We start from the raw sequence: 26420 nt of genomic DNA, 5'->3' as shown, positions 1-26420 counted from the left end.
CCACTAGGATTGTAGTGTTTGCTTAATCTTTAGTTTCAGTGTGTTTAGTCCATTGTCTTGGAAAAACACAATGTGAGATTTTCAAATACACAATGTCTGAAAATATTCATATCATTCAATATTGTCGTGGTAATCATACTAAAATCAGCGTGTACAATGTAGGTGTGTGGTTGAATAGTTGCATATGTGTATAATATAATTGTGTTTGAGTGTTTTGCTGTATGTTTGTGGGTGTAGATGTTGGGGTGGGAGGGCCTAAAATGTGAGATAGACACAGATAATGTAATGTAGCCAAATTTCAAGTATGTGTCACGATATAATTCCATGTAAAAAAATTAAATACTACTACTACTTCTTTGTAAATATGGCTACTATCTAAAACAAAAATGATATGATTTGTAAAATCACTGAAATAAATAGAAATGCTCTGAGTGGCGATGGTTCAAATTCGAATGGGTTTAATGTCTTTCGCTTTGTTAGTCTAGAAATGTGCGCATTACAATTAATTGCACTAATGGTTTACTAATTTGTTTCACCGTCGCTGGAAGCCGGCAGGAAGTCCAGTTATCCCATTACTGATGATGTCGGATTTCTCATCCTCATGCCACGTCATTATTATATACGTGTTTGTAGGCGCAACCCGACCGACACGACGCTCGACCAATTAGATGCTGCTGTTGAAGAAGGAGGTTGGCCTCAGCAGTCGCGTCGACCAATCAAAACGGGGCTGAAGGAGGCGGTTCGCGCTCAGGGGGCGAGGCTAACTGACAGGCGTCCTCAGCTTCCTTAGTCCTGAGTAGCTGAATCTCACAACAGCGCTGCAGTCATGTGTGGTGAGTGCTTATTCTACTCGTGTATCATTCGTTTAGAATGTTATGCTATCATCTCTTTTATGGGCTTGAAAGCAGACAACAATAAAACGGTATCGACTGTGTGTCTAGCGAGAAAGCTGCTAGCTGGGTGGCTAACCTCTTTCCAGTTAGCGAACATGAGCTGGTGTTACTGATGCTGCTCGTCAGCTAAATATAAAACAGTCTCATTTCTTTGCTGCTTTTCACTCCGTTTTTGACATGAAAGCTGTCTTTGTGTATGTGTATTCGCGAGTGTAAGTACAATTCCTGCTTTCTTCCGTCTAACGTCAGACAGCTAATGGGGCTTGCGATGACGCGTACTAATTTTTCCACTTGCTATTTTCTTATTATCGTTACGTATTGATTAAAATAATTGAGAATACCTTTTTTTGTTTATATCTAATCTAAAAATAGCTTTTGTCCTGAAACTGAAACTTAACCGGTAGCTCTGTTTGCATGTGTTTCCCACCCGCATTATGTTATAGAGAAACATATTTGCATACATGTAATGTTTTTGTTTATAACTCGTTTGTAAGAAAAGTATTTAATATCTTTGTTGGTCTGTTTCTTCGCTTTCATTTGTGACTGATAGCTCACGTCTCTGTGTCCCATCACTGTCTTTACAATCTGAGCAGACTAACAGGACCTGATAAACTCGTTTCTATTTTGTCTATTGACACCTGCCACCACTTTGCTCGATTAACCTTTTACTTTTTTCAGCCTCAGTGCTTCGTCAAATATTGTTCCTGTGAGTCACTTAGTATTTTTCCCTGCCCCTCACCTCCTCTGTCTATCTCTTGCTCTACTGAATGAGGTCTCTGTTTTCAAGCTTTTTTTTCCAAGTTCAAGATTTGCATTCATCTGTGCCTGCATAGCTGAGAAACTCAGTAATTTCATAGTCTCCTCAGGCCATGAGTTGTGTCCTTGCTTCTGGTAGTTGTTGAACTGAAATGTAGATGGGATCAGGGTGAAATCTTTATTAACCTATTGCTCTGATACTAAATGGCTTAAAATCAAAATGTCTCTGACTAAGATTTTTCCCCGATGCCACTGTTAAAATACCTTCTCCACTGACCCACCTTCTGCGTCCTGTTCTGTAAAGGCAAACAAGGACAAATAGCAATGTCTGTTTTTAGATTCCTGTAAGACTGGTCTCTTGTGGATTACTCGCATGCCTATTGACGTTGACAAATTGTTGAATTTCAAATATTTCCCTCCCAAGTACTCGCCAAAAACGGAATAAAATTTGTGTACTTACAATTTTAGAACTTACCAGTCTGAGTTTTCCCAAATGTAATGGTCATGTATTGACAATTTTTGTTTGATAAATATTAATGTTTGTTGTCAGAGAGAATACCCAGCATGTTTCCTCTCTGTTTCGTTAAATATACTGTATTTGAATTGAATTTACATTGTGAATATAAATTGGATCTGTTTTGTTGTAATTTGGCTCTATATGTATTATACATCACTGAGCTAAAAGCATTGTACCAACTGTTGAATAACCACTATCACTGCCACTATCACTGATGTAGGTATTTAAGCCTAGCAAACATTTTGCTTAATTAATCTTTGTTTTCTTTTCTGTTTTTCAGGAATATTTGCTTATCTCAACTACCATGTGCCAAGGACACGCCGAGACATCCTTGAGATCCTCCTTAAAGGTCTTAGACGCCTGGAATACAGAGGCTACGACTCGGCAGGTAAAAAGATGGTGGAAGGACATGATAACCACAACTTTGTTTTTTCAATTTCAGGCAATTGTCTCATTGTTTGAAACTTTCAAACAATCAAATTTAATATAATGTTTGAAATATGGGAAAGTAGGTCTTAGGCTGGTGTGGCTGCTAGTTTGGAACAGAATTTGTTTAAAATGTTTTTCATATGTCAAAGTACTCAGAGTCTGAGATCTACTAGTGTAGTGGGGAGTGTGTAAAAGACAAGTGCACTCTGGATATAAGAAGTACACCATACACATTGTGTATATGAGAGAAGATTGCACATAATGTTCAGGGCTTCAAGCTTTCAGCAAGACTTAAAGCCACTTCTATTGACTGAAGTACTCATTCAGCTATCCATTTATGGCTTTTAGTAACACATTTAAATTGTTCTGTATGTCAAGGTGGGATGATGATGCAACACACATCTTAAGTGAATTTTAAAAATAAGAATGCTGTTGTAATAGCCAGCTGTTCATTTAGACCATTTAGTAAAAAAGGTTTTCTTGACTCTAGTGGTATTTTATTTGATAATTATCAGACAGGAAAGCGGGTTGTGAGAGGGGAAGACATGCAGCAATAGACTCAAACTCATGACAGCCGCGTTTAGAACTTAGGCCTCCACATATGGGTCACATGATTTTACTCTTTCGCCACCGCCATGCCCCATTTAGGCCAGTTTTAACGATGATTAGATATTGATTCCAGGCACTGGCTTTAGCATGGCTTTTGTTTTAAACCAAAGTCTGCGCAACAAAGCAGAATAATAAACAAATTCAATTTGAATTTGTTTATTGTGGCAAACACTGTTTGGATATTGAGCTGCAGTTATTCCAGATGAATCTTTAACCACAGAGTCTAGTTGTAATTTGTTAAGGTACTTTAATAGGTATTTAATTACGAACTTTGTTTTTTCCTTATTGCCAGGTGTCGGCATCGATGGAGGCGACAGCAAGGACTGGGAGACAAATGCCAAGACTATCAAGCTGATCAAGCAGCGTGGAAAAGTTAAGGCACTCGATGAGGAGATTCACAGTAAGCTGAGATTAAGCTTTTTGCGAAACAGTCATAGAACGATCGGCATTGTAAATGTGTTGTTGTTTTTTTCTGTTTGACCTCTAGAGCAGCAAGATCTTGACCTGGATGTGGAAATTGATGTTCACCTTGGCATCGCTCACACCCGCTGGGCGACGCACGGCGTTCCAAGCCCTGTCAACAGTCATCCACAAAGATCAGACAAGAACAATGGTCAGTTGTTTCATAAAGGCCAAACTAAACAGCTCAGATCGTTTGAACTGTGTGCAGCTGTCGTGGATTTATAAACATTACAATATTCTCTCTGGTTTGCAGAGTTCATTGTGATTCACAATGGGATTATTACCAACTACAAGGACCTGAAGAAGTTTCTGGTGAGCAGATGTTTATTTCGTTGTAAAATAGACAAAACTCAATATGATTTTATTTGTCTCATAAAAACGACTCATCCACTCACATTAATTCCACAGGAGAGCAAAGGCTATGAATTTGAGTCAGAGACAGACACTGAGACCATTGCCAAGCTGGTGAAGTACATGTATGACAATCGGGAAAGTGATGACATCAACTTTGCCACACTGGTAGAGCGTGTGATCCAGCAGCTGGTACAGAAAAGCTACTAAAATATGTGTCTCAGAGGCGCATATTTTGTATTCTAGAACATTGTATCTGTTCTAGAGATACAATGCTTTCCTTAACATGTTGACCTTGGTTTTACCTGGCAGGAAGGAGCTTTTGCCCTGGTTTTCAAGAGTGTCCATTACCCCGGAGAGGCAGTTGGCACAAGGTACTGATGCAAAGGAAAATATGACAATAAAGACTTCTTTATTTTAATCATGACGATATAACATCTCTATTTCTTTGCTTAAGTTAGGGACCTACATACTGTAAAATTCTCACTTGCGTAAGGTGTAACGTGTTTTATGTGCAGGAGGGGAAGTCCTCTCCTGATGGGAGTGCGCAGTGATCACAAGCTGTCCACCGATCATATTCCAGTGCTCTACCGTTCCTGTAAGTATTCTTGTCTCTTTCTAGTCTGAATAAGTGAAATTTGATAGGAAGGTTTGGAACCTGAACCCTAATTGTTTTATTTCGACAGCTGGAAAAGAGAAAAAGAGCTGCAGTTCCATGCCGAGGACAGACCAGGACACTTGCCTGTTCCCATTGGACGAGAAAGCTGTGGAGTACTACTTTGCATCTGACGCAAGGTAAGAAGACTCCTGTGTTGCTGCTTCACTATGGGCAGTCTTCCCCTTTCCACTGCTGATAGTACTTTGCAAGTATTCTCCTTAAACTTTTCAAATTTTAACATTAGAACCACAAATGGGAATGTATTAGGATTCTATTTGACAGATCAACTCTAGTTGTGAATGATTGTGTAGTGGAACTAAAATGATGTATACTTTTAAAACAATATATTTAACAGATTTTTACTGTGTTATCAGTAAAAATCTTAAAATTTGTGGTGCAATATGTAGTCTGAAATCCATGAACAAAACTTTGTGGCACATTTTGGTCTCAGAAGTAAACTAATTTGTAAAGTAAGTACACATATTTGTAATTTAATCCTGCTTTTCTGTGAAAGCTCCAGAGGTCTTTTAGAAAACGCTAGTAAAAAAATATGTGCATATTGAAGACCCCGGGAACACAGAAGGAAGGTCAGAGAAACGGTCAACAAATTCCCTCCACAATTGGCCACAAGCCCTGTAGTGGACACAGCAAACAGGTGGAACAAGGCGCCCCGATTACGTAGAAGACTAACACTCCCACACCATCTCCATGGTAGAGGAAGTATCATGCTAAACAAGACCAGGAAATTTGGTTAGAGTTTCCTCTAACCAGTTAGAGCTGGTTAGAGGCGCCCCGATTACGTAGAAGACTAACACTCCCACACCATCTCCATGGTAGAGGAAGTATCATGCTAAACAAGACCAGGAAATCTGGTTAGAGTTTCCTCTAACCAGTTAGAGCTCCTTTCTCTCTCTGCTTTTCTTCCAGGAATATTGTTAATGAATATAGGCAACTAGTGCCAAAAAAACCTTTAAAATTAATTAATAAATGTACCTAGAATTAATGTTTAATTTAGATTTTGGTTGATCTCTTGTAACGCCAGCGCTGTAATCGAGCACACAAACCGGGTGATCTTCTTGGAGGATGACGATGTTGCTGCCGTGATGGAAGGCCGACTGTCCATCCACAGGATAAAGCGCAGGGTGGGGGACTACCCGGCCCGCGCCATCCAGACTCTGCAGATGGAGCTACAGCAGATTATGAAGGGTGAGTGGAGGGTCAACTTTTTGTGTTTTGTATTTTCTCTCCTTTAAGTTACTGATCCTTTTCAAATAAATCATCTGCACACTGCCTGGCAATTTTCCCTAAAATCTTGTTGTACAGCATATTTGTTGCCGCTGAAGCTGAGCTGCCTTAACAATTTACCTTTAGCTGAACTGTATTATCAGTCAAACAGTTGACGCATTTCTACACTAGCTGCATTCCTCAGAAGTTGCATTGTTGTTAAATGATTTTATGACTCTGTTGCACTCTATCTGAGTTTCATGTGCAAATAATATGCTTTTTTTTTTTTTTTTTACTAAGCCCAGTAAGTGAATATTTCTTCATTTTAGAATTTTAACAAGTTAATTTTATCATTCATCAAACTGCAGAAATATCAATTATAAGTGGGCAAATCATCTAAAAAAATCACACTTCTTTTCTTCTCCTTTGTTGCTTTTACATATAAAAATGTTTTGAAATAATAACGTACAAGTCGCATAATATAAAGGTGAACCCTCTTGAACTTCATCGTCTCTAGTTCCTGCCGGTTCAGTGTGCAGCAGTACATTCTCATCTTAATTCAAGCGAACTCACCATCGCAATAATTTCAGGTTAAACTACCTTGTTTGCTTTTGTTTCCACCTTGCTTTTCCAAAATAGTCCAGCAGGAGGCAGTGGCAGAACTGATGTTGGTTCCACTTCACATTCCTTTGTGGTCCTGTCATTACTCAGCCTCTCTCTCCTCTGTCTCTTCTCTGGAGTTTTTCTGCTGAATAACCTACTTTGCGTGACCCACATTGCTGTTGAAGAGAGGCTAAAAAAACAGCAGAGTTTCTGACTGTCATGGTTTTTTTAATGTTGAGACAAAAACATCTGCTTTAAGCCTCTTTGTTTTTATTTTAGATTTTTCCTTAAAGTTGCATAATTAATCTTAATTCTGAACATACGTTAGAGTAGAAGGAGATACCTCCCTGCAGTTCTAGGAAGCCAGAACAATTAGTGAAACGCTGTGAAAACAAGGTTGTCGGAAATGCAAAATGCAAAAGTGTTGGCAACATCTTAGAATGTCAGAATGATTTCTCCATAAGATCAACTATGTTCTAAAGATATCACAGCTTATTTTTTGTGGTGGTGTAGTAAATTTTTTCCCATTTTCTGTTCCTCATCTCTCAGGCAACTACAGCTCCTTCATGCAGAAGGAGATCTTTGAGCAGCCGGAGTCTGTGGTGAATACCATGAGAGGAAGAATCAACTTTGACAACAACACAGGTTAGAGATTTGGTTAAATTAGCCTTTTATGAAGTGCACAGATGATATATCTCATTTTAAATGTTTTAACTTTCAGTTATCAAGATCAGTCAAAAAGTACTTGCACTCTTATTAACTTTTTTTTTATAAACCTCGATTAATTTTATTGGGACTTTTTTTATGATGGACCAACACAACACAGGGCAATGCTATGAAGTGAAGAAAATTATACTTGATTGCAGCACTGATTGTATTCAGCCTGCCTTGGTCTATGCTTTGCAAATGTAGAGACCAAACATTTTGTCCACTTGTTTTGCAAACAACTTTAGCAAGTCACTCCAGTGTAGCTCTTGCTGTACGTTTAGCATTATTGTTCTACCACAAGATGAACTTGCTCGCTATTCTCGAATATTTCGCATCTACAAACAGGTTTTATCCACGATTGTCTCCAATCATTCTTTTGTAAACTCTAACCAACTTCCCTGTCCAGGCTGGGAAATGAGCATTCCCATAGCATGATGCTCTCAGCACTATGTTTCACAATGGGAATGGATTGTTCAGGACATTATGTAGTGTTTTTGTTTGATGTTTCCCACAGTTCTTTGCATGTAGGTCAAGAAGTTGAATTTAGTCTCTTCTGACTAGAGGACTTTCTTCCACCAGACATTGCTGATGGCTAACATTAAATGGCTACTGGTCATGTATTAATCCCATTATTATTTCCACTCAGCTACCAGAGCCAGATTTGTGCAGATTAATGCTCTTAAGCTACTCAAAGGTGAACTTGGTTTATTAATGAGTTGAAGACAATTTGTTGCGCTGCGTTTTATTTAGTAATATGAAAATAAAGTGGGCTGACTACAAATGCAGGCCTCACTTTTAAGATTTTTTTTTGTGTGTGTGTGAAATATTTGTAGCGCCATGTATTTTTTACCCACTTCACTACTATGTACTACTTTTGGTCACACTGAAATGTGTAATGTTATAAAATGTTGCAAAGCTCAAGAGATATGAGCACTTTTGCAACGCAAGAAAGTTTTTTTTTTTTAATTATTATTATTTCCGCACACTATATTGAAATAAATCTTAATTTCCTGACTGGACATGGATATATTTGCATAGCTGTTGCATGCAGTTCTTAATGCATCATTTCAGTTCCTGCCAGGGATTCCTCTGACGATTGGTCTTATTTGGCTTTTAGTTATACTGGGTGGACTGAAGGATCACATCAAAGAAATCCAAAGATGTCGGCGACTAATCCTTATTGCTTGTGGCACCAGCTACCATGCTGGAGTAGCTGTAAGTACAACCCCCCCCTTGTCACAACTTTTGGTCACCAGTTACTTCTTCTCATAATTACTTTGTGTGCTTTGTGGATGCAGGCTGGAGGTTTACGTCTGACCACATTCCCCTGCTTTGGGTTTGATTGGCTCGTTTTAACAGAACGACACTGTCTTGTTCTCTATCCCTTTTTCAGACCCGCCAGGTTCTGGAGGAGCTTACCGAGCTGCCCGTCATGGTAGAACTGGCAAGCGATTTCTTGGACAGAAACACCCCGGTCTTCCGAGACGATGTCTGCTTTTTTATCAGCCAGTCAGGTGTGGATCTGTGTGCTGTCTGAACCTGATTAACTCCACATTCCCCATCTGTACTCTGCTCTCCCTGTAGAGGAGCTGTCTGTCCACTGTGCTGTGGAGGATTGATGAGTTTATTTTTACCTGAGTGTGTAATATTTCTATGGTGGGCCTTGTGGTCTTTCATATGAAGCTTTCTTTACTCAGAGTCCTGCTTCTGGCTGAATCAGTTCCCTAACAAACAGGGCATTTCTCCCAACCCTGCAGGGGAGACCGCCGACAGCCTCTTGGCTCTGCGCTACTGTAAGGAGAGAGGCGCTCTGACTGTTGGCGTCACCAACACGGTGGGGAGCTCCATCTCCAGAGAGACAGACTGTGGAGTCCACATTAATGCTGGCCCAGAGATTGGAGTAGCCAGCACCAAGGTAAAGCAGGACAGCTAGAGCTGCTCCTTCAGACTGTATTACCACCACATTCACGGACGCGTTACCGTTTTTAACAGGCAAAGAGTGAAAGAGAGCTCATAGTATTAAATGGATCCAAATCAATACTAGGTTGTTTCTCCATGACTTTCTGGGACTTGATTCTAGGACACTGCTTTTCACAAATGTTGGTGAAAGATTAGTTGACCAAAAAATAAATAAATAAATAATAATCCATCTTTTATACGGAAAAATCCAAACTTTAATTTGAGTAGATCTATGTAGAGTAAAAAATAATTAAGAATAGTTATTTTACAAGATAACAGATTCTAATTCTAAAATTGACGCTGAAATTGACACTACAAGCAATTCTTGTAAAAAAAAAAAATAATAATAATAATTTATAGTTTATTTTTTAAGTTGATTAGATCCATGACTACTTGTTTCCCAGGGGTATAAATATGATGTAACACATATACAAGGGAGTAACCATGATCTCAGAAGAGAGGATGAATTTTTCAGAGATCTATTCATTGATTTATTGTCTCATTTAATTGTGCATCTCCTTAGTGATTATGTGGCTAAAAACACACATAATCTTTAACAGCCACAGTATGGCACCACTTTGTAAAATAGGAAAGAAAAGAGAATATAACATTCAAGCAAAGCTAATGCGTTGGTTTTCATAAATCAGGACATATTTAAAAAAATGCTACTGGCCTGACCGTCCTCACATCTACAGTCGGTGCAATTATTTAAAATCTTAAAACAACCAAAAAGGTGATAGAAAAGACCAGCAGCTGGGTTTATCATACCACCAGGCACAGTGTGGAGGTTTGTTAATAAATCTCCAAAGTTTATTGCACTTTAAAATCTGCTGCATAATGTGGAATATTTGAGTTGCCAAGTCTGTAGAATAACCATTAGAGCCTATCTGGATGCCAGATAGGCTCTAATCTGTTGGGGAAGACATACTAGGAGAATACAATTCCTGTCCTATCATCACTAACATAAATCTGTTGAGTTTTACAAACTACTGACTACTGATAGAACTACTGACTTCAATGGAAAATATGTGCTGTTGTCAGATTAGTGTAACTAATTAACTACTGCAGCAAACACTTCAGGTGGGTTTGGACACAAACCAGGGGATGAATGGAGCAACTCATGGACACTGTTGTGTATGGTGTAGAATCTGTGATTACATCATGAACTCTACTGGGAAGTCTGGTGACCTCTTCTTGAAAACTGAAGATGGGTCATTACTGGTGAAAATAATCATCCAAGTTAACAAAGAAATGGCTGCATAGCCACAAACCAACCGTCTTCTTCTGCCTTCTCATTATGAGCTAACTGACCCTTTAATACTGAGCTTGGGCTAGCTCAGGGGTGGGCACTCCTGGTCCTCGAGGGCCGGTGTCCTGCAACTCTTAGATGTCTCCCTGGTCCAGCACACTTGAATCCAATAGCTGAATCACCTCCTAAATGCAGTCAGGTTCTCCAGAGTCCTGCTAATGACCTCATTATTTGACTCAAGTGTGTTGAAATAGAGACCCATCTAAAAGTTGCAGGAGACCGGCCCTCGAGGCCTGGAGTTGCCCACCCCTGGGCTAGCTGGTGACTTGCTCTTTTTGGCTCATCTCACAGAATCCGATCACTACTATTTGAAATCCAGGACATCGCCAATCTATTCCCGCCTTTTGGAGCTTAACATTGTCTCTAATGCAGCAGAGTAGGGTGAAGAACCCCAGCATTATCAACTTGTCTCATGTGAATTCAGTTCCACTGGTATTTATGCCTCTCCCTCTTCTCACTTTCATAACCACAAGGATTTTCCAGCTGGGACTGAGAGCAAAAAAAACAAAACTGAAAGCCTCAGTCAAGTTTGTGTGCAGAAAGAAAAGAGAGGGAGGGAGAGAGAGTGAAGTAGGTCTTTTCCTGGTCCAGATTTTCATCTTGGCTCAGGGATTCTCTTGCTGCTCCAAAGCCCGAGAGCACACCTCAGAGACGCCATCTTTTATGACTGTGTGAGCTGAGCCATAGACCCACCTTCACCAAACATTTTACAACCCAGCTCATCGGATCCTCAAGGAACATCTAACTCAGTTTTTACTTTTATTTCTTTTCTTTTTTTTTTCCAATCGTTCTTTTCAAGATTCATGGAAAAAGTGCCGAATAAAGACTAAACGCTTTGATGCAAATCCTTTTGTCCGATCTGATGACGGAGCTTGGAAGATGTCCACTTTATGAATTACATAACAGCAGTTATTGGGATCTTGGAGGGTTGCAAAGTTTGTCTTCAAGTTACAGTAAGAAGGAGGGTTGTTTCTTATCATATCTGAAGAGAACAGTTGTCATGCGATGCTTTAAAAACCCTAAAAACGTAGTGAAATGTAAAATATATGGTTACATCACTGCAGACAACAATGATGATCAGATTTCTGAGGGTTTGTAGCTAATGTGGTATCAGGGGAAAAAAGAGGTTTTACTGTTGTTTTTTTTGGTCCTACATACTGGCTTTTTTTCTTAGCCCAGTGGGTCTTGTGAATCAACTTGGCTTCTCTTAAATCTCACTAGTAGGCATGGAAAGTCTCCAAACACACCCTGAGGGAGGGGTGGGGGGTTATGACAAAAGACTTGGAGACTCAGATGTGTGAGGGGTTGATTCTGTGGCATTTCTAGAATGAACAGAGTGGTATTTTGAACCTAATTTTACGAACTCATCAGGTTTTCCAGGATGAGCAGTTTGAAGCCGAAGCCCGCTTCTCCTTTCCTTCCCCATCTGGGCTACATTAGCATCAGTCCCATTAAAAACAGGAAGACGATGAGCTTCACAAAAGGCTCAGTTCTTCAAGTTCAGCATGCTGATGAAAAATAAGAAAACTACCATGCGTTTAGTAATCTGGCAACGGTATTCCACTATCCTGTTGTCATCTTAATAAGTAAAATCGTTAAGAAGACTACATATAATGAGTAAATATAAAATGTTTTACAGTCTTTTGTTATCTTTTTCCCCTTTCTCTCTGCAGGCCTACACCAGCCAGTTTGTGGCTCTGATCATGTTCGCGCTGTTGATGTGCGATGACAGAATTTCCATGCAGCCCAGACGCCGTGAAATAATCCAGGGCCTGAGAATTCTTCCAGGTAGATTCAGACACAAACACTCTATATAGTTCAGCCATGGAAGGCCTAAACCCGTACAAGGATGAAATGCAAGAAGAAAAGGCTGGAAACCCAGCTGTCAGAACAAAAACGAAAGAATTTTCAGAGCCTGTTACTTATTAAAGCAACTAAGACGCTTGGACGAGAAAACTAAAAGAGACAAGAATGGAACAAAAAGGAGGAGGAGGGGAAGGCAGACAACTGGGTTTTGGCTTGTTGTGTGCTTCCTGGACCTGAAGCACATATTGTAGCACATGACTGTAATAAATGGTCAACAGACTGAACTTGTGTAGTCCAGATGAGTATTTCTAGCTGCACACATGGTCAAAATCACCTTAAAATTACATATTTACATTAAAGATTTATCAGTCATAAAATGGGGTGATAAACCAAGAATAATTTCATAGATGAGACTTAAATGTTACTTTAACCATGTTTTCCCAACTGATGATGGTAGATATTTGTTCTTGTAGCATGTTAATATCTAAATCTACTCAAATATTATACACTTCTATGGAGATTATGTGGATCATTATCAAAGTGCCATTGCTCTTAATCAGCCTTTTCTCAGGAGAAAAGAACAAAAAATGTGCTTTTTTTTTGTTAGATCTGATAAAGGAGGTTCTCAGTTTGGATGATGAGATCCAGAAGTTGGCGACCGAGCTGTACCAGCAGAAGAGCGTGCTGATCATGGGCAGAGGCTACCATTATGCAACATGCTTGGAAGGAGCACTGGTAAGCAATTTCAACTTAATTCTTACAAGCTTTATCAGAACCTTCTTTCATTTTCTTCCCCCATTTTTATTTCAGCCTTTTAATGCTGTGTTTAATTTATGCAACATGCGATTTGGTTTAGAAATAAATCCGGTGTCAGGGGAACCATCTAGATTTAATGTCTGCGCATTATGTGGAAAAAAAATTCAGTCTTGAATAATTCTTGCATCAAACTCTTCATAGGACTGATGAGTCTTATGTAGTCTTCTCCTTGGGAAGAAGTGTTAAGGTAGATCTGTGGGTCTGGTTTACAACAATTTAAGCTTCATCTTTGTTTAATCTGTGTCTGTTTTGCAGAAAATCAAGGAAATTACCTACATGCATTCGGAGGGTATCCTGGCAGGAGAGCTGAAGCACGGTCCACTGGCTCTAGTAGACAAACTCATGCCCGTTATCATGATCATCATGAGAGACCACACCTACACCAAATGCCAGAACGCCCTGCAACAAGTCGTCGCACGACAGGTAAGGGCTATCTAAACTAAATGTTTGTTGAAAATATTTACAAAAAATATTACAAATGGCACCGTTGCGTGAAACGAAGTGGTCTTGGTTTAAATATGTGTATACACTTCTTTGGAAACTGACAAAATTTACAATTAAGTTTGTAATACAGCGTCCCTTTTCTTTGTATATGTCAGGGCTGCACAAAACCGGGAAAACATGTAACTGTTGCTGAACATTGTGATGGTCAGCAATAGTTGAATATCACAACTATTGCTGAACATCCCCGATATGTTCAACTATTGCCGAACATATCATGTCTCTTTGGCTCAACACTATCAAGGTCAATCATATGGCATTAAAAGGCTATTATTTACATGCAAAATATTCATGCAATATTGCATCCAAATAGTCATTTGCAGTTGCAATATTGCACGCACTGATATTGCAATGACAACCGTGATTGTGCAGCTCTGCCACACAATCAAACGTTCCTCAGCCTGATGTGACCATGAGGTCACTCATTTAATCCCTTTTTGAGCCACACCTGTGATTCTTCACCTCAGTCCATACAGGGGAGGCGCAGTTATAACATGACATCAGTTCCCGTGGTAACATCTAGCACATGTAGCTTTAAAAGAAAGACGACGGTAATCTGAGCGAGGACGTCTCTTTTTGTTGCTCATATTCAGGTTTTTTTTTTGTTTGTTTGTTAATTTTGATTTGTTTTCCTACCTCTCTTGATTTCCAGGGTCGCCCCATTTTGATCTGTGACAAAGACGACCACGAAACCATCAAAAACTCTTCCCGCACCATCAAAGTGCCTCACTGTGTGGACTGCCTGCAGGGCGTCCTGAGCGTTATCCCTCTGCAGCTGCTGTCCTTCCACCTGGCTGTCCTCAGAGGATTTGACGTAAGTGCTGTCCCAGAACGTGACTTCAGTCACCACCGACTTGAAATGTACCTGCGCAAACTGATCCCCAAAGCTTCCTACTTTCAATATCTTTGGTAAAGTTATCGCCAAAAAAACTGTTCAGCAATACACTCCAAAGAAGTTTCTTTGTAAATTCCCTGCTTTGTAGGCAAACATAGCAGAGCTCCATCGCCAGAAATAAACAGTGTTGGAAACACTTGTACAGATAAGTGTTTCCACTTATCTATATAAGTGGAAATTGTTTTACAAAGTAAAACAAGTTTTTTATTTAATGACAGAAACTTGCAAGATAAGATGACTTTTTATTAAAGGTCAAGAGCGACATCGTCATTACACAGCCTTGCCGAAGCATAATTTGTTGTATTGTTAATTACAGTTTTGCAAGGGAATGAAAAATATATTGAAGCAGTTCTATAACTATAGTGCTGACGGCCACAAACTTGAAAGGATTTTATTGTGACAGACCAACACAAGGTGGTTATTGAAAATGATGTGTTCCTTTGCAAAAAGAAAAAAAGTATGTCAGGCATTAGATTTAGCCGCCTTTACTCACCTTGCAGTTGTAAGCAAGCCCACGAATACTTGGCCTTGCTGCGGGTATGCTTTATGCTTTTCTTCAGCAGAGTTGGAGCGAAACAGACGGGAGCTTTGAAGGAAAACCTGATGGCAGCAAAGAAATTGAGCCTGGGATGAAGGTTAACCCTTTAGAGCAGCGAATCTGAACTTCAGTTCTCAGGAACCTTCCTTGCATAATTTAGATAATAATAATAATAATATGTATCTGTTCCAGTACACCTGTTTCAAAAGATTGCATGACTTGCTCTGCATGTGCTGCAGAAACTTCCTAATCACCCACTTATTCAAGTCAGGTGTGTGACAGAAGGGAATCAATCAATCAATCAAATTTTATTTGTATAGCACATTTCAGCAGCAAGACATTTCAAAGTGCTTTACATCATTACAAACACAGAAACACAATGCAATATAGAACCATCTAAAACATGCAGGGCATTGGTCCCTAGAGCCTAAACATTCAGCCAAATGTGCAGCAATACTTTGTATCAAAGGGTGGCCCAGTCGAAGTCCAGACGTTTTTGAAGAAAGGGCAAAATTTTCAGTTCCTAAAAGTGCAAAGCTGATGGAGACGAACCCTAGAAGACTTGCAGCTGGAACTGCAGCGAAAGGAGGATTCGCTGCAGTTAAAGCAGCGAATCCTCAGAAGGGCCGTGAATGCAGCTGTTAAAGATTTTATTTATAAAGAGAGAAAAAAACCTTAAAAGCCATTGTACCATTTTCCTTCAACTTCACAGTTCTGAACTAGCTCTCACATAAAATCCCAATAAAATTAAGTTGTTTTTTTTTCTTCCCTCCTTCCCCAGATTTAGCTAAATTGTCTTTTATAGTTTACCAGCAGCATTTAGTCATCAGCGAACATCTTGTTAGCCTATTATCCTTATTAAGACCAGCAACAAAAGGCAATGTGAAGTCCTGTTGTATTTGCTACTATGTTATTAAATATTCATCAGTTCAATTTTCCTGCTTGAATTCAGGTGGACTGTCCACGAAACCTGGCCAAGTCGGTGACTGTAGAGTAACGGCCACCCTCCATCACCTGATGACAGAAACCTGGCAGACACACGTTCAAACACTGACATCAAGGGAGCATCCGTATAGAAAAGAGAAAACTACATCTTGTTTGGGTTGTCACTTTTTTTTTATGCTTTTTTTTTTTTTTTATGCAACATTTTAGGCGAGCCTTGTGAATATCACTGTCTCATTTTATTTTTGATTCCTTAGATTCTTTGGGCATCCTCGTCAAATTACTGTCAGTGAAGATTTGTCTGGGCTGGCATCTTCGTCATATTGTGTGGTTTTTTAGATTTTAGATATCGGTCATTGGTGAGCAAATGGTTACGGTTGTGTTTAGAAAGTTGTGAGCAAGTTTTGTTGCCAATTGGTCTCTGCGGGAGCTGATCTTTCAAGCTGTTGACTCCGAGTAGTTACTTTAAAGAGCTTCCTGGCTCATTTTCTCTTTTTAGTGCAATGATTTGTAGGTTAGTTGGGATAACTTTCCTTGGCAGCTAATGATTTAAAGCTCTTTACTCGATGGCTGAAGTAAACCATAGACTGGAATCATTCCAAGCCGTAGGTCATCGCTTCATAATTGCAGCTCTGTTTTGTGTCCGTTTCCCATCTCGGACTTTTCTTCTTCTTCTGAGGATGTGGGAGTAGCACCGCGAGTCGAACTGTAGAAAAATGCTTTTTTTCCCCCTCTCCCCTCCTTTTGTATGTTACGGATTCTCATTATGTAATAGTGTGGATACAATAATATTTTCCTTTCTGTTGCCTTACTGAGATCTTGTTACTGACTTTTGTTTTTAATTGCAACTAAATGAAGTGATGAAAACGTGGCTTATCTGAAGTTGAAGCTCTCCTGCCACCATGACAGTTGCCATTGCTTACTGGGACCATTTTTTTTTCTTTTCTCCTTTTTAAGTGATTTTGTTTTATTGTTAAAATGCAGGGTACTTTATTTTATAAAGAGAATGTTACTGATTCAAATATCAAACCAAAAATCTGTGTAACGGCTTTGATGATCACAAACCAAAACATGTATATTTTATGCTCAGCCACTGTGTTTTGTAGCAAAGCTGGGTTTTAATGTATGAAGACATGTTTAGGCCTGTAATGAAGGCAGTTTACGTAGCGCAATCATCATGTTGTGTTTACTGATGCAGAACGTCATACATGCTTTATGTGTTTGTGAGCCTTGGTGTTTTTGTTCTTTTTTTTTTTTTTCCTTCAAATGCCTGGGAAATAACGACACTCGCACAGTTCCAACAAGCAATGAAGTAGAAATGCAAACTTCAGGTTTGAAGATATTATCACCTTTACAATCAAGCCTTAATGGGTCCTGAGCCAGGAAAAAAAAGGGGATAGAAAACTGGATTATATTGTTCCAGGTAATTTTATAACCCTTATCTTTTTTTTCCCCTCTTTTTGCGAGATGAAATGACCACAGGGACGCCATTAGAGCTGATGCAATAAAGTGTCTGAATTTATTTGGTTTAAAGATGCAATCCAGTGGTGCAATTTTATTTTATGAAATGTAAACTGACAAGCAGGAGGTTTAAGCTGATAAATCGACGTTTATAAACTCTATGTGAATGAACCAATTTCTGAGACATTTATGTCTCCGAATAAATGTAGAGTTAAACTGAATGACCCGAGCCATGACGGATGCTAGTATCCATGGCAAAGCTGAAGCATAGGCTGATGATTATTTTTAGAAATATAACTGGTATAAGTCAATTGTGTTCCATCTTATTGTTTTTTGTGCGCATCTGCCCTCGTAGAATGAATAAATGCCATATCCTGCTTGTATCACCTGACTTAGTAGTCTGACCTCATACTACTTTAGTTAACTTTTCTGATTACAAAGCGATTGAAATTTGTCCTCCCTGTGGTGGTGCTAAATACACCTGGGCTCAGCAACCTTTACGAAATGAAAAACTACTCATGTCCTTGTTTCTGCTACAATAAAAATTTACCTAGTACCATATGTACACCTTAATGATCTTTTGGGAGATGAATAACTTGCTGAGTTTCTAAAATACAAGATGATTTATGGTCAAGAATGGAAAACTATTAATTAGAGATTTGTTTGTGTGGCAAACTTTTTTTTCCTGAAGCAACAGTTCTGCAAAAAAACATGGAATTAAATCATAAAATTCTTTTTGATTAGGCTCAAAATAATCAATGAGGAGCTTTGATAAATCAGTCTGCCCTGGTCCTCTAGTCTAAGAAACCACTTCCATAAATTTTATGCAGTTTCCTGAAATCCATGCAGTTTTTTTTCCCCCATGTATGGCTTAAATGTTTAGCTGCTTCTGCCAAGTAAAATAAAACATAGCTGAAGAGAAAGTTGCTTTCTAAAAAAAAAAAAAATGAAAAGGAGGGCTGGGATGGGGGTACACATGAATGTAGATTGAAGAACTGAAGGCTGTCTTGATTTCACAGAAATATCTTGCTTGAGGCTATAAGAGGCTTCTGATCTAATTTATTACAATTAAAAACATTCAAAATACAGTTAAGAGATTTTACAAGCATTAAAAGCTGACACTTTTTTCCCCCTTCTATATTTGGACAATATATACAAAATTCAAGTACATGAACCCCAATCACCTCAGATGGACCACAGATTGCAGCCACCAAGTATTTGACATATTGTCCCCAGTGGTCTCGTAAAGGTCCAAGACGCTGTAACGGTGGAGACGGAAGGGCCAGAGGGATCTGAACCCAGCTGAGGGGACCGACAGTATCGTGTGGACGAGGCCCAGGAGGGTCGCAGAAGCACACAATGAACGGCGGTAGATTGTAGGCAGTACACGCAGCACCGCATGGACCGACTTGAACCACTGCGCAGGTCTCCTTTCTTCGCCGCAGACCAGAGAGGCGCTGTCGTCCCAGATGCTGATGGAGGAAAGCCGGGCGGACTCTCTCGGGCGCCCGCTTCGGTCCAGGTGCCGTGGAGGCAAAAGTTCCCCGGTCAGCGCCAGCCGGAGGAATGCGTTCAGCTTCAGCATGACTCTCAGGTGAAAGGCCAAGCTGCTGGTGACGACAAGCGCAGTTTTCAGGAAGATTTCGCTGCACATGCTCAGCATCATAATGGTTTCACATGCGGCCGCAGAGCAGTTGTAGAAGTCAGCCATGAGTCTAAGCAGAAATGGTCCCAGTTCTCCGACAACGGGTAATTTCTCACGGAAAAATATCATTGTGTGAAGCAGCTCGGTGTGCAGGCCCTCCTTCACCAGCCAGAGGATAAAGCGGCACAGCAATTAACCGAGTAAATGAACACAGGTGGTGTTGAATCGTCCTTACCTTAACTTATTCAGGCTACAGCTGCATCTCAGTAAATCACAGCAGTGAAAAACAGACCTTTGAATTAATTCAATTCAAAAAGTGACGCTCATATTGACGAGATACACAACAAGGATGTAGCTTAGAGCTTATTTCAGTTCATTTTGATGATTGCATCTACAGCTAATGGAAATTTGAATATTACAAATGACTTTAACACGGAATTTCAGCCTACAGCAAAATGTATTTAAGTACTGCACGGTATATGCTCTCAATAAATGTTTGGGGGTCCTTTTGCATGAATCACTACTACATAAATCCAGTGTTGCATAGAGGAGGTAAGCAGAAGAAAGCCCAGCTTCAAACCCAAAAAGACAAGTGCCTTTTTTTTTCTGCAGTTTGTCCACATTTCCTGGAGATTAAATGGAGTCTAATATTTTCCAGGGCAGATCACACCATTCCAGCATGCGACATTAATGCAACATATTGACATCTGGAATGTGTTAGCCATGCCCTGCATATGCTTTCACAGGGAGTAATTGAGGTCTTCTGTGCTTCTCTGCACTCACTCCCTCTTGACTGTGAGATCCTAGAGACAATATCAGCTCTCTATGTTGCTGCTGCTGGTAAAAGAAAGACAATAGAAGAGTTGTAGAGTTAATCAGGAGTGCACACATTCTGGTCTTATTATAAAATATTGCAAAATAAAGGGCATATAAAAATACCAGATCCTCAGTGACCCTGCAATAAGCAGTAAGTGGATACAGAGACAATAGATGGACGGATTTAAGGTATTAAGGGATAAGACAAAACTCAATATGTGGCATATTTTGAATAGAAAAAACATACAAAAAATAAACAGATCTGCTGAAGCATTTCTATATCAAGCAAATATTCCACTTTTTATTACAACAGCTGTTGTCTTAAGCTTCCAAACCTTGATAGTGAAACCTAGTGGTAAATGTACAAGAATGTAGTTTTGCATTATGTATTTGTCCTTGTGCTACTTTCAACTGGGTACAAAGGTAAAATGATTTGCAAACCATTGTCTGTTTCTTCTTTGTTTAGTTTTTCTATATAAAAAAAGACAATTCTTTAGATATACATTATTTAAAAAAAAATGTAATGAAAATCTTATTAAAAGTAAAACCACAACGCTCACAGGAGCTTTCTTTGCATGCATTGGCTGAAACCTAAAACAAATGTCAAGGAGTTTCAGATTCCTGTAAATCTGCTGGAAACCAAAAAACGGAAAAACATTTGAAGCCTGAGTTTCATCTCTAATCAGAAATATTACAACTGACAAGCATGCATTTGAATGTCATGACTAGTACAGGTTGGCTTCTTATGGAGGGCTGACAATGCAGACATTTTAGTCCGTGAGGCTCCTGAGGATTCATCCAAACTTATGAGGTTTTCTGTGGCACCTCTGAGCATCATCTGCACAAATGCTCTGGAGCCGGTCTGCATGAACTCATTTGTATGGACTGTAGAGTGTAATTCAAGCATCTGAGTAATTGCACTGTTCTGCTAGATGTGTACAAAGGTCAGTGTAGACAAATAGCTGGATAGAAGTGTTTCTGGCCTCTCTCCACAAGGCAGAAGACTCTCATGTCCTTGCTTCAAAGCACAGGAAACATTCTGCAAACTGATCGCTGCGGTCCTTCAGTTTTGTCTCTCTGCTGTGTGATGCCACAGCCCTACAGGCCGGGACGAGGCGGCGGACGGGCGGGTGGCGGGGCTCGCCCCGGGGGAGGTCCCTGTGGAGGAGGAGGTAGCGGGCCGGCCGGAGGCGCACAGGGCGGAGGGGTGGGTGGGGACGCTGGTGGAGCGGGTATGTACATGGTTGTTGGAGGAAGAGCTCGTTTGGGAGGCGGCGTGTAAGGGTGGGGCGTGAGGGGTGGTGAGGGAGTGGGGGAGACAGGAGGAGTTGAAGGCGGTGATGGAAGCGGGGAAAAGGAAAATGACTGAGGGCTGCCAGGAGTCGGCGGCAGGGAGCCCTGTGGTGGAGGAGGACTTCTGCTGGGGGGGCTGCAGATGGGTGAGGGGTGGTAGTTAAAGTTGGGGTAGCGAGGAGGCTGAGATTTTATGCGGGTGAAGTTCATACATCTTCCCTAAAAATATAAGACAGAAAGTATTCTATTAGAATAAATAAATGCACGTTCATCAAAAAAGAAAAAGAAAAAAAGAAGCTTGCATAGCTCGATATAAAACGCCCTTTTGGAAAACACAGATTTTGCCCCCTACTGGCCGTTAGAAGGAATGCAGAATTAACTTTTAACCCTCCCACAAATGTCACTGTCGAGCTACAGGAGGGTGGAGTTGTCCCATCAGACCGTCGGTTCCCTAAACCACACAAAATAAAACTTTGCAAAGTGGGCTTGTGGTCAATGCGACCCCACCAAACCGTGCAGAGTAAAAAAAAACTCATGGGGTCCAAAAGATCCCATCTCTTAAGACTGCGGGAGGGTTGAACAACCTTTATATATATATATATATATATTTACCTACAGATATATGTTTAAAGTGAGGTTTTGTTAAAACATTATAAGCAGTTAACTTTTTTTTTTTTTACCTGCAGAAGATATTTCACTTGGTTTCTTCATTCAGTGTAAATCCAGACTAGCTAAGACCAAAGTGAACTTTTCCTTCCTTAAAACAACTACAGCAGTCTCTAAAATATGATAGCAGGTTATGCTATAGTGATATAGCTATAGTGACAGTTTATAACCTTTCTTTATTTTCATGTTTTTTCATGTTTGTATTTAGCTTTTAGCTGTATTTAGCTTGTATTTACCCAGGTACTGTAGGAGTCGGTAAGCCACCATTGATCAAACATGTTGTGAGAGCTGAACATATAAAACTTTTCTAGTCAGAGAAGAGCGAAGCCACCTCATAGATAACCAAGACAGTCATTAAAACGATGTTCATTTTAACCACTGCAAATTTGTTCTTTTTACACTCACTGTTTTACTTTTGATTGACGATTTACTCAGAAATACTTTAATTGTTCTTGCTAGTCTTTTACATTTGAAGATCACGGTTGATGCAAAGCCTCCTGTCTATATTTTCCATGTGACTCATCCTAAGGTTGTTTTTAAATGTGATGGTGATTTAAAAGTTTATTAAACATTGTTCATAGAAGTTTGAGATTGTTTTAGGATTTGCTTTTATCTTGGTCCCATTCTAACCGGTTGTCAGCCTCCAGGACAAACTAATCTTGATTTAAATTAAATGAAAACATGAGACAAAACAATTTCAGAACTGTCCCTTTTACAGGCTTTTATGATCAGTGTTGGTAATGTTGGTCATTTGTTGGTTGGTCATTTGCTTTAATCACATGAGTGTTAACATTTAAGTTTTTATTAAGGTTAGGAGGAAATATCCTTCTTCCCCCAAAGACTGTTTGCAAATGAGTCATTTGCTGTTTTCTATTATAAATTTTAGGACTGCTTTAAATAATGCCGGGACTCATATTCATGTAAGGACTGCACCATTACTATAAACAGGATACAGACAATTTTTTTGTTTTGTTTTTGCAATAAAAAAACATTTTAACCATGGGTGACTGTGACATAAGCAACCATACAACTACTTGGCTGAAGGTGGATTCTGCAGCTAGTTTTGACTTTAAAATGAGGTAAATAAATAAATAAAAAAACCCATCTGGGATAAAAACATATCAGGTCATGTAAGCACAGGAGCAGAAACTTAACATTTTATTTAAATCCTGATGGAGAGTGAATATAACAGCTTTTTTAGTGTCTGTTGTTTTCTTTTTAACTAAATTTTAAAATAGTAAAGAAGTCATTTTTAACACGTGTGTATCCCTTTATGGTGTTAATTATGGTGTCCCTCAGGGTCCAGTTCTGTTCTCTACATATTCCCATGCTTTATTTAGACAATTTCATCAGGATGCATCGTTTTACTTCCATTGCTACACTGAGTCCATACAAATATAAACCACACGTGAAGACCTGGATGACTTGTACTTTTATTACATTTAAGAAAAAACCCAACAAAGTTGTCATCCGTAGCCCCTACAGAAAGTCAGAGCTTCCATCAGGTCTGGTAGTTTCCCTTCATGCCGTCTCATTGGCATTTGGTCAAAAATAGTTATGTCATTTTTACCAGGACACATTAATCAAGTCAGTTAAATCGTTTTCAACTATTCAGTATCTTGAGGGAATAAATTTAAAAAAGTAAAATCTTACTTACCACCAGCTTGTTTCATGTCATAACAAATTAATCTTATTAGTCGTATGCAAATTTGGTCATATGAATAAAACGTCCTTTTTTGATTTTGTTTTAAGTGTTGTTTCATTGTGATGATTCTAACTAGATTTTTTGATTACTCGATGTTTAATGAATGTTATAAGTTGCATTTGTGTTTTAAAAGGGTCACATCAATATATCCATATTTAATCAAACCGAACTGTAACAGGACAAAATAATAACTTATATGAAACCCACTAAAATTATACAAAAATCTTGTAAATGAATACATAGAGAGCGCCGACTTCAGTTCTCCTTTGGCCGTCAGCAGGAAAAGAAACAGGTTTCCACCCTCCAACCACTGAACTCATTTTGGTTAAGTCATAAAGTTTAGGGCTTGACATGAGATTTCTAATTGCAATAAGAACCAGGTTCTTAACTTCTTAAGGAAATTACTGTAGGCTAAACTGTTCTTCTTTAAAGTTTTTATATGAAGGAAGTTTTCCTAGTTTTATATAATTAAAGAGTTGTTGGTGAACTCTGGAGAAGAACCAGAAACATTGTCATGTAAGCACTAAACTTCGATTTCAAAAAGCATGTTGGACATTGACTGATGTAAAGCTGTACTTTCAAGTAGGATTAACCAAAACCTGTAAAATAATGAAAATAAAATTAGCTTTTGTTCTACATTTAATGGGATTGCAGCCAGGTGTCCACAGTGCCAGACTACCTGGTAGTCTTTGCCCCTTTCAGCTGCTACAGGTAGCTGCCTTTGCATCATGGGAACCCAATAAGCTCTAAATAGTTTTGGAGAGAGTGGTGGTAGGTGATGCGTAAGTTCACTGCATGTTTTATCGTTACAAGTTTAATGAGCTGTAAAAATGGCAGCCTTTATCATAATGGTTGCCTGCCGTTTTTGGGCAGCTAAACTCTGGATTTAGATAAGTGGAAAATCTCTGAAAATTTTAAAAAGAAAACAACAACAAAAAAAACATGTGAAGCTCACAACTTTTAAATGACCAGCAGTCTGTTTTTTGAGTGTTGTGATCCTACACAGTGCTCCCACTGTGTAGGGAGCAATTTCCTAATTCTCCCAGAGAATTAGGACATTGTTCATTTTGTGTTCAAATACAATGAAATGACAAAACTAATAAAACCGAATTGTAACAAGACAACATAATAACTTACAGGAAAACAAGAGAAAGAAAACAGATACAGAATAAGACAGTGCTAGTTTGGAGTCCATTTTCCCTTAGAAAAGGAAAGATCTGCTGGATTTATGTTGAGACGACACACATGTAAAAGCAATTTTAAATTCTCTGATAGATCACGCAAAATTCCAAGCAGATAATTAATTTGTGGTCATAACTTGTAACGTGACATGTGAAAATGTGGCATGAAGAATTTTGAAGGATACCTTGTTTTATTATTTGCTAAAGTTTGCCATACTGTTGAGAAATTCAAACACGCAATAAAATGGTATGTAAAACCCGTCAAACCTTTAAAATGAGCCCAGTAAAAATGCTCAGCTCCTGTCAGTCAGACATCACCTGTGTGATTATATATTTTTTGCTGCTTAGTCACATCAGATGGAAACAATTTGCTGCCATTGTTGCAGGACCTAATATACATTTCCACCCTATCTGCTTGGCATAGTGTAGGTAAAACTTCTGTTTGAAACACAGCTCCTAATGTTTCTTCCACTTAACATGACGTCAGGTCTGAGTCGTGCTCACATGGATTTTATTTAATGTAAAGTCAGCTGTACGTTCTTTGGTGAATTGAACCATCCACACAGTTGTCTGCCACCCTCAATAACAATAGGACCAAATCAGGCCCAGACTATACGAAGGTGAGTGACCATGGGTTGTTGTTTAATATAGCTAAAACTGTTTAATATCATACTTTGGAGAATAAGCAAAAAGGTCAAGATAATTTATGTAAGGATTATGTCAGACTGCTGTAAAAATGTGCAACTGGGAAATGAGAGGAAAGGATCTGAAGACTGTGGTCGCCTTGAGCTTCTTCACAGAGTTTGCCGTCTGACGTATCCAATGTGAAGCATTACATAAACTCTTGCGGTAAAGGACTATCGCAAACAAAATTCCCTCGAACTCCCTCTTTCTTTTTTTTTTTTTTTTTCACATCTCAGCTGCCAACTTTTGACGTCATCACATTGTTACCGTCCCACTGCAGCTGGCCTTGCAGCAATTACTCTGGCCTCTTCGTAATGACTTCACCAGACAGCCTTGCATTGCAGAACTCTCTAGCCAAATGTTGTGCTCAGAATCTTAACTCACTAAGCGTTTTCCCATGAGGCTTTTTAGCTCACACTTCACTGCAGACAGCTGGTCTGTCTTTTTAAATATGTTTTCGGATGCAACAGACTCATTCCTAATTCTCATCGTCTTTAGTTAAAGGCTCAAGTCAGGTCGGCCCAAGAACCAAGACATATGATCCGTGTTGAGGTTTTTTACCTTGTCTCCTGGATGAGGTCTCATTACAGACACTCGGTCGTAGCCTTTTTTCAGCAGAACCCACAGGGCGTCGAGTTTGCTCTGCAGAGAATCAGAGATCAAACTTTACCTTAACAGGAAACTGTAATGTTACACACAACAGATGAAGTCTTCTTTTATGGTAGAAATTTAAAACTAATTTTTACATGTTTTTAAATGGATTTGGTGCAAAGAGTCCTCTCAGTTTTTAAAAACGGTAAATATTTCAGGGATGTGGGCAGAAAACACAGCTGTTTTCCCTCCCAAACTGCTGGCTTTGCAGTTCTCCTCCCTAGAGGTCAGTCCAACAACGCTCTGGCTTCTATTAGCAGTCCCCCCGCTGACTGGAAACGCTTCACTCCATTAACCCCGTGCTGGCCTTCAAGGAAGGCGCTGCATCCCAGCAGTCACCAG

The 26420-nt window shown here is 39.4% G+C and overlaps 2 protein-coding genes across 2 annotated transcripts in view; one reads left to right on the top strand and one right to left on the bottom strand.

The window, feature by feature from the left end:
* The first annotated feature begins 749 nt into the window (after nucleotides 1-749).
* Nucleotides 750-17828, top strand: LOC102231329 (glutamine--fructose-6-phosphate aminotransferase [isomerizing] 1). The gene is made up of 19 exons (XM_005804328.2): nucleotides 750-833; nucleotides 2447-2554; nucleotides 3497-3604; nucleotides 3692-3817; nucleotides 3920-3978; nucleotides 4075-4209; nucleotides 4330-4391; nucleotides 4536-4615; nucleotides 4704-4812; nucleotides 5718-5881; nucleotides 7052-7147; nucleotides 8328-8425; nucleotides 8604-8724; nucleotides 8968-9125; nucleotides 12152-12266; nucleotides 12892-13019; nucleotides 13356-13523; nucleotides 14254-14415; nucleotides 15987-17828. Exons 1-19 carry the CDS (start codon nucleotides 827-829, stop codon nucleotides 16029-16031), a joined length of 2049 nt encoding a protein of 682 aa, XP_005804385.1. The 5' UTR covers nucleotides 750-826; the 3' UTR covers nucleotides 16032-17828.
* LOC102217611 (anthrax toxin receptor like) overlaps nucleotides 16158-26420 on the bottom strand; it is a 31952-nt gene continuing 21689 nt past the window's right edge. Inside the window, exons 17-18 of the mRNA XM_014470746.2 lie at nucleotides 25989-26069; nucleotides 16158-21410 (exon numbers count right to left, since the gene is read on the bottom strand). Of these exons, the coding sequence (XP_014326232.2) occupies nucleotides 20997-21410; nucleotides 25989-26069 (495 nt within the window). The 3' untranslated portion in view covers nucleotides 16158-20996. The remainder of the gene's footprint in view (nucleotides 21411-25988; nucleotides 26070-26420) is intronic.

This window comes from Xiphophorus maculatus, chromosome 12, assembly GCF_002775205.1.
Source record: "Xiphophorus maculatus strain JP 163 A chromosome 12, X_maculatus-5.0-male, whole genome shotgun sequence".
Lineage (NCBI taxonomy): Eukaryota > Metazoa > Chordata > Actinopteri > Cyprinodontiformes > Poeciliidae > Xiphophorus > Xiphophorus maculatus.
This window is presented reverse-complemented; position numbering and strand designations above follow the sequence as displayed.